The sequence below is a fragment of the Colossoma macropomum genome, unplaced genomic scaffold (genome assembly GCF_904425465.1).
Source record: "Colossoma macropomum unplaced genomic scaffold, Colossoma_macropomum, whole genome shotgun sequence".
Lineage (NCBI taxonomy): Eukaryota > Metazoa > Chordata > Actinopteri > Characiformes > Serrasalmidae > Colossoma > Colossoma macropomum.
The window spans coordinates 28539296-28551506 of NW_023494809.1; the positions used below are offsets into that span (position 1 = coordinate 28539296).

General features: G+C 43.6%; 1 protein-coding gene across 1 annotated transcript; it reads left to right on the plus strand.

The window, feature by feature from the left end:
• The first annotated feature begins 3244 nt into the window (after nucleotides 1-3244).
• myca (MYC proto-oncogene, bHLH transcription factor a) lies at nucleotides 3245-7147 on the plus strand. The gene is made up of 3 exons (XM_036558779.1): nucleotides 3245-3437; nucleotides 4481-5085; nucleotides 6107-7147. The coding sequence occupies exons 2-3, from the start codon at nucleotides 4494-4496 to the stop codon at nucleotides 6703-6705; spliced, it is 1191 nt and encodes a 396-aa protein (XP_036414672.1). The 5' UTR covers nucleotides 3245-3437; nucleotides 4481-4493; the 3' UTR covers nucleotides 6706-7147.
• The last annotated feature ends 5064 nt before the right edge of the window (nucleotides 7148-12211 follow it).

Here is a 12211-nt window from a genome sequence, read left to right on the forward strand (position 1 = left end):
AAGAACCCTTTCACCATGCAAAGAACACTTTAATCATGCAAAGGGTTCTTTGAGTGTTCATAGTTCTATATAGAACCATTTTGTTAACTAAAGAACAATTGAAGAACAATTTTTAAGAGTGTATGAGCGTCTGATACCTGTTACTAATAACATTAATACTAATAATTATTATTGTTTATTTTTATTTTATTTATTTATTTCGTCTTTAGACTTGTAGGGGTAGAACATCATTTTCAACGTGTGAATGCGGATCACGCCTTGGTCAATAGGATAATGAGAGGAGGGGAACTCTGAGGAATTTTGGGCTGAAGTTCATTACGGCTTCTGTGGGTCACGAGAAGGCCGACCCCCTATACATCAAAGACAAAGTGCAGGCGTGGACAAGGTGGAGGAGAGGGGGGAGGAGGTGAGGTGCGAAATTTCGTCACGAGTAGGAAGAGTGAAGGACTGGTAATTATAGGAAGCTGGAATTGAGAAGGAGGAGTTTTAGGCGTGGCCTTTCCTCAAACTTCAGTTACGTCATAACTCCAAAAATTACCAATATTAAAAATACCTGGTAGAATAAGTGCCATCTATATTTTTGCAAGCTATGTAGTTGCTTTCATGGGCTATGATTTTGATTGCAGTACACATTATTTGAATGTAAAAATGCTCCGCTGATATGTCTGAGGTCTTTATTAATACCAGGTATATCTAGTTTATTATCACAATTATGTTTTTGATTAGAGTTTTAGAGATTAATACGATCAAGACATCTTAAGACTGTCTACAGACATGGCTTAAAGACACGTCCTCATTTCTTAAAACATACCTCAAGATGTCTTAATGTGTCTTCGTAAGTGTGTCTTCAGACGTGTCTCAAGCTGTGGAGTGGGGGGACCAAGCTGGGTGTTTTTTTTCTCTGTAATGTCACTATTTCTGAGGGAAAAAAAAACCAGAAAGATGAAAAAAATGCACTTAACTTTTTTTTCTTTTTGTGTTTAACATGTAAGAAGTGTCTTGAGCCCCCCTGCCTCTATAACTTAATTGCTTTAGTCGTCTCCTGTTTCGTAGGCCTTCCCTGTACGCTACGACTTAACCTCCAGTGTGAGACCGAGCGGCCTTCACACGCTCTCTCTGAGGCTTGCGGTTGGCTGCCATGGCTTTAGCTAACCGTTATTGCATTTTGGAAAATGTCTCTCTCGGGTAAGAGCCAAAAGCAGAAGTTCAGCTGTTGACACTCATGATCCTCTTCACATCCACTTTGTTGTATTCGGTAGCAAACAGCAGGGGGCACTGTAAGCCCAGCTATGTAACCAAAGTCAACCTCATCATTTGGGGTCAGGAGAACCGCTGTTTGTGCTCATTCGTGAGGAACCTTGGTTTTAACCTTGTGTGGCCGAGAAGCTCTGAAACACATTTTCCTATGTGGAGAAATCATAAACATGTTTAATAGATGGTGGATGAAAGCCTTGGATACCTGGATACATAAACTGCAAGGAAAAAAACAGAAACAACACATTTTATAGGTACTAAATTAATAAAAATAACTGTTTAAAGAAAGCTGGGTCTTTGAAAGCCTGCTGGTTAGCTTCTTTACTGTAGAAACATTCACGGTTAAAGGGGAACTCCACCAAATTTTTCTACATAATTGAATGGTTAAGATGTAAACAGAGTCTTTCAGAGTGGTTGGGTGTGAAATGCTCCGTTCTAGAGAGACCAAATGGGTCAGAACTGTTGTGGTGGTGATAGGAACCAGACGTCCACCTCTAAAACCTCCTCACAGAAGGATAGCACCTGAAATGGTTATGAATACACTGCATGCTGTCTGGTTTGTTGTTTAATGACAGTTTTATAATAAAGTCTTGGCCTAAAAATGTGTTTTAATACATGTATTTTAATTCATTCATGGTCAAGGGGTACATGCAGGGCACTGTAAGGCAAAATAGTCCCCCAAAAAACATATTTTTTCAGATTTATGACTATTGTGCCATTATCAACAGCCCATATAAGAACTCAGAGGACGCATGTAGGTTCACTGGTGGTTTTGGACAGTAAATAAAATGTGTATATCTGTGTTGTAGACACGGCGACCCCTGGTTCCTATCACCACCACTGCAAAGAAATCCGAACCATTTTACACCAAACCACTCTGAATCACTCTTTTAACATCTCAACCATATTATTATGCGGAACTTTTGAAAAATTGGTGGAGTTCCCCATTTAACAGACCAACAGAGGATGCTACAGCACAGCTGCATATGCTATAGGGTAGGCGAAATGTTTATTAATGAAATAGCTATATTTAATTCTGGTTCCACTAAACTGTTTTAAGGCCTTCTAGAACCTCTTACTAGCCAAAAAGGCTCACTAGACTAAAAGGCATCTGGATGGATTCCAGGAATTGTTTCTGAAGATGGTTGACCACGTCCAACAAAGTGAAGGACAAATGGCTTCCAAGTGAAGCACAGACTTCAATGTCACTCGCTCCCACTTTGGGCAGCTGTTTTCCCCGCTGACACCTAACACTCCATCTGACTTAGTCACTTTTTTGAGCTTTCTCTTCCTTTATGTTGACTTCTCAGCGCCTCAGAGAGACCCTGCATGAGTTATCATGCTAACCTGCATGTATATTTTAACCACGAAGCTGGTCGGCGTCTCACTGTCCAGCTTCTTTTTCGTATTTTCCCGTTCCACCTTAAATGGGGCAGCAGTTACACTGAGGCGCCGTACGCCACTGCTGTCACTGCGGCGCCATTTAAGGTGGAACGGGAAGATTCGAATAAGAAGCCGAATTAAACCTCGTTTTTTAGCCGTTTTAGCCAACGCCTTCGCACACAGACCCGCTGAATTCGAGAACTACCGCATATTATTTACTTCCTGCTCGAATTAAACGCCGTATAGGACGCTGTGGAAACACCACGAGCAAAAAAAAGCCGTGTTTCCAGCCACTCACTCATTCAGCTTTGTCGTCACAGAATTTCCCCCACTACATGTTCCTCCGAGCAAAGAAATAGTTCCAACGCCGGCACAATGAGCGAGGAGACCTTAGAACTACAATAAAAAAAAAAGGTAATTAGGAGACGGTTTGCGAGTCTCATCCTTAAAATGTCTTCAAGGAGTCCGAAAATGGGATTTTACAAGTGCGCCGTCATTTGGCGGGAAAAGTAGGCGGAGGGATATACAAACGCACGGCGTAGTGGAGTAGCGGACTTATTCGCGGTGCGATGCCAAGCGCCCGTCAGTCCGCTCGGTGACTGCAGAGCAGAGCACAGGAGAGCAGAGGAGCTGCGCTGTTTACCTCTCTGTTTTGGAGGACGACACGACTGTGACTCACTTCTGTATGGTGTCAGGGACCCCCAGACCACCGGAGCACGGGAGAATATTGGATTTTACTCGCGCGAATTGTGTTTTTGCATCATTTTCGCTGCTTTTGAAGGTGTTTTTGTTGATACATGGTAAGAATCCTCTTGGCTGATGGGAGATTTTTTTTGCCATGTTCTTGCGCTGCTTATTCTTATTCGCCCGCTTCTTGTTGGAATTTTCCCGTTCCACCTTAAATGAAGAAGGTAATTGCTGCACCATTTAAGGTGGAACCGGAAAATTCCAACAAGACGCTGGCGAATAGGTAGACAACTTCGGCATCGTCGTGCAAAGTAGGGTTAGTCGACCAATGTTGGCGTCTGTCAGGGTGTTTTTATTGTAAGGAGTTTTGTGCATGCAGGCACGCGTGCATGAATCCATGCATCTTTGCTGTTTACATCAGCTGGTCAGCTGCATGCATGGTCGCTGTTTGCTTTTGGGAATATCTGGGCGCAGCAGCAGGAGGTCCATGCACGCCGTATCATGCAATGCATTAACTGAAAGGGGAACTTCACCGACTTCTCAAAATTTCTGCATAATAGTCATTCAGAGTGGTTTGGTCTAAAACGGTTCATTTGTAGAGACTAATTTTTACAGTAGTGATGATAGGAACCAGGGATCGCCATGGCTACAACACAAATGTAGCCGTATTGTTTACTATCCAGAACCCCCCAGTGAACCTACACGTCTTCTGAATTCTTAAATGTAATTTTGATAATGGTAAAATAGTAAAAAATCGTAAGAAATACGTTTTCTTGGACTATTTTGCATGCACCCGCTGCCATGAATGGATTAAAAATAAATGGGACTTAATTATGAAACTGCTGTAAAACTGTGTTAGATATCATGCAGTGAATTCATAGCCATTTCGTGTAGTAACTTTCTGGGAGGGAGCTTTTAGAGGTGGACGTCTGGTTCCTATCACCATAATTGTGACCGATTCTGACTCAGTGAGTTTCCCTAGAACGGAGCATTTAACTCCAAACCACTCTGTATTTACATCTTAACTGGTTAACTTAGCAGAAATTCTGGTGGAGTTCCCCTTTAACTTCTCACCGGCAGTTTGTAGGTGTGTTTACTGATGCCGTCTAGCTCACGTTTGTCCTTCTTTATCCCTCCTCCCTCCCCCTCCCCCCAGCCCCAGAGCCATCATGCCGATGAGCACGAGCTTGGCGTGTAAGAACTACGACTACGATTACGACTCTGTTCAGCCGTACTTCTACTTCGATGACGACGAGGACTTCTACCAGCAGCATCGGCAGCCGCCGGCCCCCAGCGAGGACATCTGGAAGAAGTTCGAGCTGCTGCCCACGCCCCCTCTCTCGCCCAGCCGGCGGCCCTCCACCGCCGACCAGCTGGAGATGGTCACCGAGCTGCTGGGCGACGACGCGGTGAGCCAGAGCTTCATCTGCGATGCGGATCCGTCGCAGGCGCTGCTCGGCTCCATCGTCCTCCACGACTGCATGTGGAGCGGCTTCTCGGCCGCCGCCAAGCTGGAGAGGGTGGTCTCTGAGCGGCTGGCCTCGCTGCGCGCCGCCCGCCGGGACATAGCCCTGCTGGAGCGCGGTGGCCCGACTCGCCTGAGTGCCACCGCCACCTACCTGCAGGATCTGGGCACGCCAGCTTCCGAGTGCATCGACCCGTCTGTGGTCTTCCCATATCCGCTCACGGAGTCACCCAGGGCGGCGGAGGTCACGCCGGACACCCCGCCTAACAGCAGCAGCGGCAGTGGCAGCGATTCAGGTACGTTACGTTTACAGACTGATTAGCAAGAGATGCAAACACTGATGTGTTCCAACCACTCTGTCACTCGTTCAGCTTTGGCATGCTAGAAATTTGCCCTCTTGAGTCAGCTGATATCCATCTGAGGGGACAAGTAGTCCATGGGTCAGCACGTTGGTTGACAAAGCGTCATAGTTGTGTAGGTGTAAAGCCATTATGACGACATTGGGAGTCCAAAAAGTGCCTTTAATGAGCTCAGAAAGTAGTGTCTTCATTTGCAACAGCAGTATTTACAGTTGACTCTGAGGGTCAGTGTGCAAATTTAGAAACGTCATAGTATCTTACACTCTTAAAAAATGGTTCTCCAGTAAAGGGAATGGTTCTCTTTAGAACCATTTCAGGTTTAAATGGTTCTTTGCATGATGAAGTGGTTCTTCAGATTGATGAAGAATTCTGTGGTTCTATATAAAACTTTTTTTGGTTTATATAGCAGCAAAAGGGTTTTATAGAAGAGCCCTTTTGGTTTAAGTGTGCAAAGGTTCTATGTACAACTCTTGGTTCTAAATAGAACCATTCCCTTCACTACAGAACCCTTTAAGAGCCATCAAATCGTAGGAGTGTATGTTAGAAAGTGTAATAAAGTGGTCATGAGAATGCTCCATGGCCCTGGTGTGTTTTCAGTGGATGATAGGGGTTTGTGGTGGTTGCATAAGCTTCCTTCACACACACACACACACACATACACACACACATACACACACACACACTTCTCTGCTAGACAAGTCTGAGCCATAAGGGAAGCTTTAAACGCTGCAGTGTTCAAATATCAGCTGACGAGGAAAGTGGGTGGGGACTGGAATGCAGAGATTTTTTTCCCTCTCTCCCTCCCTCCCTCTCTCCCTCCCTCCCTCCCTCCCTCCCTCCATGTGCCGAACACCACTTGCTACATTCCATTATTTTCCCACAGCTCCGAGCTCTGGGAATGTGCACTGATTGGGTCAGTCTTTGACATGTGATCCTAATGTTTTGTTTCTAATTGCAGAAGACGAAGAAGAGGAAGAGGAGGAAGAGGAAGAGGAAGAAGAGGAGGTGGAAGAGGAGGAGGAGGAGGATGATGAGGAAATCGATGTGGTCACCGTGGAGAAGCGGCAGAGACGGAGCGAGGCGGAGGCATGCGAGACCAGGCAGCTGAGCCCGCTGGTGCTGAAACGCTGCCACGTCTCCACGCACCAGCACAACTACGCAGCGCACCCCTCGACGCGTTACGAGCAGCCTGCGGTCAAGCGGCCGCGCCTGGAGGCGGCCTCGCTGGCCGGCGGCGGCCGGCACGGCAAGCAGAGGAAGTGCGCTAGTCCCCGGACATCGGACTCGGAGGACAACGACAAACGGAGGACTCACAACGTGCTGGAGCGCCAGCGCAGGAATGAACTTAAGCTGAGCTTTTTCGCCCTGCGGGACGAAATCCCCGAGGTGGCCAACAACGAGAAGGCGGCTAAGGTGGTCATCCTGAAGAAAGCCACAGAGTGCATCCGCAGCATGCAGTCGGACGAGCAGAGGCTGCTGTCCGTCAAAGAACAGCTGAGGCGGAAGAGCGAACTGTTAAAACACAGGCTACAGCAGCTACGGAGGAGCCAGCTATGAGTCCGTGTGGGAGAAAAGATGCAGAGACTATTAAGAAAACAGACTTTTAAGAACTTTTGTTCCCCCTCCTGCTTTTTTATGCAAGTTGAAGACTTGAAGTTGCTGGCATAGTTGTGATGTTGCATGCCCAATGCAAATGGTTTGTTTTGTTTGAATATTGTCAGATTTTTTTTGGTCCATGTCTAAAGCTGCCACAGGTTAAAGTTGAAGAGGTGGTCAAATAGAATAATTTGTATTTAAGTCATTTATTTTTATTAATAAAATGAGAAAACACAGGGTGTTTTGGCCCTAACAAAATAATTTGTATGTTTTTGTATATAATGATAATAACATATTTGCTAAGAAATGTATTTTTGGATCTGATTGTTCTTCAGATGGTATTACGTTTCACTGTATGGTGTGTTCCAGCGATTCTGAATCATAAATGCATTTCTTTCTGAAAGCAGGTTGTCGCTGTATTTTCTCCTTCACTGTTTAAGCTGCATGTGCCTGGTTCACTAAGGTCAGGTAGATGGAGGGGAAGCTTTCAAAGTGGGCCTGCTTCTGTACTTACAATGTAGGCCTATGTGCAGGGCAGTGCGTTACATAGTCCATTGCTGCCTAAAGCCAAAACATACAAGCACCTCATAGTTTTCCATTAAAGTAAGGCTATGTGCAAAGCAGTTAGGAGTCAACGAGTTCAAATCCACAAGCATTTTGTTCTTGGACAAGTTAACTGTAGTCGAACGTCTCCAGTTTGCATCTGCATACATGTAAGCAAGTAGCACAAGAGCAGTTTATTATAGGGTAGGAGCCACTGACGGTGGATTTAGGTGGAGAAGCTCTTTGTTTATGCCAGTTGCAGCAGATGGTGAAGTCATTTTTGAATGTCATTTATCATTCATGATCTACAACCATGGCTCAGATACCGCAGAAGTGTAAAAGGAACTCATGCATCACACATCAGCCAATCAAAAGCACCCATACAGCCAGATAGTTTAACACATCTCAGCACCCAAACATGGGAGGAGGAGCTGTGCATTATAACATGATCACTTCTGACAGGAAACAACTGCGGCGACCAGAAAGCGAAGGCCAATAAATCAAACCGTCTCATTTCTACACCCATTGTCCATTTTATCAGCTCCACTGACCATATAGGAGCATTTTGTAGTTCTACAGTTACAGACTGTAGTCCATCTGTTTCTCTGCATACTTTGTTACCCTGTTCTTCAGTGGTCAGGACCCCCACACAGCAGGTATCATTTGGTGGATCATTCTCAGCACTGCAGTAACACTGATGTGGTGTGTTATTGTGGTTTAGACACAGCAGTGCTGCTGGAGCCTTCAAACACTGTCTCCACTCACTGTCCACTCTATTAGACACTCCTACCTTGTCAGTCCACCTTGTAGATGTAAAGTCAGAGACAATAGCTCATCTGCTGCTGCACAGTTTGTGTTGGTCATCCTCTAGTCCTTCATCAGTGGTCACAGGACGCTGCCCACAGGATGCTGTTGGCTGGATATTTTTGGTTCTCAGTCCAGCAGTGACACTGAGGTGTTTAAAAACTCCAGCAGCACTGCTGTGTCTGATCCACTCAGACCAGCGCAACACACACTAACACACCACCACATTAGTGTCACTGCAGAATGATCCAACACCCAAATAGTACCTGCTCTGTGAGGGTCCATGGGGGTCCTGACCACTGAAGAACAGGGTAATAAAGTATGCAGAGAAACAGATGGACTACAGTCTGTAACTGTAGAACTACAAAGTGCTCCTATATGGTCAGTGGAGCTGATAAAATGGCCCGTGTAGAAACAAGGAGGTGGTTTTAATGTTTTGACTGGCTGGAGCATCAGATTCTCATCAGTCTTTGTTAAAGGAGGAGGAACCTTAAAGGGGAATTCCACCAATTTTAATTCATTTCTGTATAATGTTATGTTTATGATGTAAACATAGTCATGCAGAGTGGTTTGGTGTGAAATGCTCCATTTTAGAGAAACGTACAGAGTCAGAACTGTTCACAGTGGTGGTGATAGGAACCAGACGTCCACCTCTAAAAGCTCCCTCACAGAAAGTTATTCTGGGTAATGCCTAACATGCTTTTTATGATATGATTTTCAAAATCCTCTCATGGTGGAGGGATACATGCAGGGTGTTGTGGGGCCAAATTGTCCCCAAAGAAAACTGATTTTTTTCAGATTTTCCACTATTTTCCCATCATCAACATTCCATATAAACTCAGAAGACTCGTGTAGGTTCACTGGTGGTTTTGGATGGTAAATAAAATGTCTATATTTGTGTTGTAGTCATGGTGACCCCTGGTTCCTATCACCACCACTGTAAAGACATCTGAACCACTTCACACCAAACCTCTCTGAATCACTCTGTTCATATCTCACTCACTGAAATGTTCAGAAATTTTGAAAAATTGTCGGAGTTCCCCTTTAAGGACGCCGGGGACGAAAGGCGATGCTTAAACAAGCTCTGTCCACCTTCACGCGCACAGAAAGGCGTAATTTAACCGAATAGTGCTTTGCTTTAGTGCAGACACGAGACAGAAGCCACGCACGCGCACTTGCTCTCGCGAGCTCGTCCTTTTAGCTCGTGCAACGTCCCTCGTTCGGGCCATCGGATAACGCGTGCGAGGAATAAAGTCACTGTGACGTTTTGGCACCACGAGTAAACCCTAAAAAAACAAACAAACAAACAAAAAAAAAACAAAAAAGATTTTGTTCTTTCCCTCTCGTGACAGCGCGCCCGTGACGTCACCCCCGCCGTACGGGACCGCACGGAGAAGGTTCCCCGCGCGCGCTCTGAGCGCGTGGACGGAGAGGTGGACGTGGTGGCCAGAGGGGAGTCCAGTCCGGCAGGCAGGCTGTCCCGGAGAGGAGTATCTGCTGCGCTTTGTCGCTGGAAGCTGCGTAAGTGCTGCATTATTTCAGTCTCCCTTTATTTTGTTCAGCGCCTTTGCCTCGTGCCAGCAGGCTGCTGTAATCCCAGACCTGTTTACCAAATCACATGCATGCAACCTGCTGACCATAAACTGTGGCAGCTGAGCAGAACAGTGGAGCACGGCAGTGACATCTCAGCTGGCAAAATGGATCAGATTTAGGAGTCTTGAGTAGAAATTCAGGGGCATCTTCATCATGTTCTGTTTGAGCCAATTATGGGGGAAAAAGTGTTACTGGAGGAAAACAATAACAGCTCATATCCTCCAGGCTGTTCTTTTGTTATGACAGTAATGCTCTAATAACATGTCATGCCTCTTATTTTTATTCCCACACATATTATTTTCGCATTGTATTATTTCTCTCATTCCTCTATTAAAAGCAGGACGATGTCAGATACAGAAAAGTCCATTGTTTCTTATATGAGCTTATTTCATCTATAATATGTGCTACCTTTGATATACCTTGCTCCATTTCCATTGCGTCTTACTGAACATACTTCACAAAGAGGCAGGGCATCGATAGCCTGGCCGGTTTGCTTTGTGTGAAAGCCAGTCGGAGTGCTGCACCATCTTTGTATTCTCTCAATGCAATTTAAAGCAAATTAAATGAATTCGCAGAAGAAAATTGCTTCTTTTAATTATAATAGACAGAGAAGACGTGCACAGTTATTCCTCAAGCAACAGTTCTGTTTTATTTTTTACATTTTTGATCATCTTCATTCCTCTGCATGCTTCCCGAAAGGCTGAACGCTAAATGGGTTTGTTTTTGGCTTATAATTATTAAAGACAACCAAAAATGCTATTTGGCACTGAGTATATTTGTATGTCTGTGTTCACCGCCGCCTGTATGAAGCCTCGTCATGGCGGTAAAAGCATGAATAAGTCCCATAATAAGAATGCATTCATATTTACGACGCATGCTCATTGGTACAGAGATGTTTCTTCACTGATGGTTATTAATGAGCTGTGAACAGTCAAAGCCCTCATGGACCTAATAGGGCTGTGTTTGAAGCCGTGAGTACTAGAAGCTAATCTCTCCGTAATGCACAGTGCATTTATAGTTTTATAGCTTTATTATATATTATAGCTTTATAGTTGTCAATATCAGGGACTTTTATTGTTTTAGGATGATATTTATGGATCTGTATAAATGACAGAAATGTTCGACCAGAACTCTGACTTTGTTATCTCATTCATAAATGGGGGGATAGTTTGAGCAGTGTGGGGATATAATAACAAAGGCTTGATACTCTCAGCCCACATTTTGGTTCGATTCACTATACTCATGATTTTATATATATATATATATATATATATATATGGAGTTTATTATATTATTATATAGTCTATTATAATTAAAAGAAGCAATTATATATATATATATATATATATATATATATATATAGCAGAAAACCTTGTATCTCCAAAATGGTGATACAAACCTACTTTACTTTTAATGTAAGTCAATGGAACCAGAATTTTTTCCAAGTCATTTTATGTATTTTTCTTTTGGTCCATTCATGATGATATTTACACACAATGTAAAGGGCAACAGGTATTTTCAAATTATGTCAAAACACTGAAAAACATCAAAAATGGAGATACAAGGTTTTCTTCCGACAACAGCAGAAATATATTTTGAACAAAATTCAAATGAAGAAAAATGACTCTAATCATGTCTCAGCACAACGTACGACACTACGCCCCCCCAAAAATACACTCTTAAAAAAGATCAAGCGTTCTTTAGTAAAGAAAATGTTCTATATAGCACCAAAATGGTTCTTCTGTTGTTACGATGTCAAGCTTGTAACAATAGAAGAACGATTTTTGGTGCTAAATAGAACCCCTTTCAAAAAGATTCTATATAGAACCATCTAAAGCACATCCTCCATCATTCTAAAGAGCACTTTCATGATACGAAGAACCCTTTATTCATGCAAAGTTCTTTGCAAGATTCTTTGAGTGTTCATGGTTCCATGTAGACCCATTCAAGAACACTTGAAGAACCATCTTTTTTAAGCGTGTAGAACTGGCTTTGGTATATAGTTAAAAAAAATTAAGTTGTAGATTTTTATAATGTACGTAAATCATTAGCGTTAAAAATAATGTAAACATCCCAAGAGTTAAATCAATCAATCAGGTCAAGTAAAAAGAATGAGTTGTGTTTTTCCAAGTTTTGTGGGATTTTGCCTGGAATTGCAAAACGCATATACAAATAAATGCAGCCTGTTGTATCTAAAATAGGATATATCCCACGTTACTCATCTGTTTTGAGTTGGAAAAGATTTTATTGGCTGGCTTAAAAACCCGCTGGGAGACAGGAGGAGTGCAGGACTGGGTTGTTGCTTGGTGCCGATTGCTTGCAAACATTGTTCAAACAATGCAATTGCCTTAGATGTCATAATCAATAGAACGTCCATTCTCCACAATGCACAGTCACAGTTCTTCTCAATACTGCACAAGGTTACACCCCTAAAAGGCGGTTAGGACTTAGAAGAGTTCACCAAAAAAATCAAACTTACACGATTTTTTCCCCCCTTATCCCAAAAACTCAGTAACTCAACCAACAC

Bases quoted from the DNA above. Each gene is read 5' to 3' on its own strand.
- myca (XM_036558779.1), top strand. From the start codon at position 4,494: ATGCCGATGAGCACGAGCTTGGCGTGTAAGAACTACGACTACGATTAC. The intron at 5,086-6,106 runs GTACGTTACGTT...TTCTAATTGCAG, and splicing joins CGGCAGTGGCAGCGATTCAG to AAGACGAAGAAGAGGAAGAG.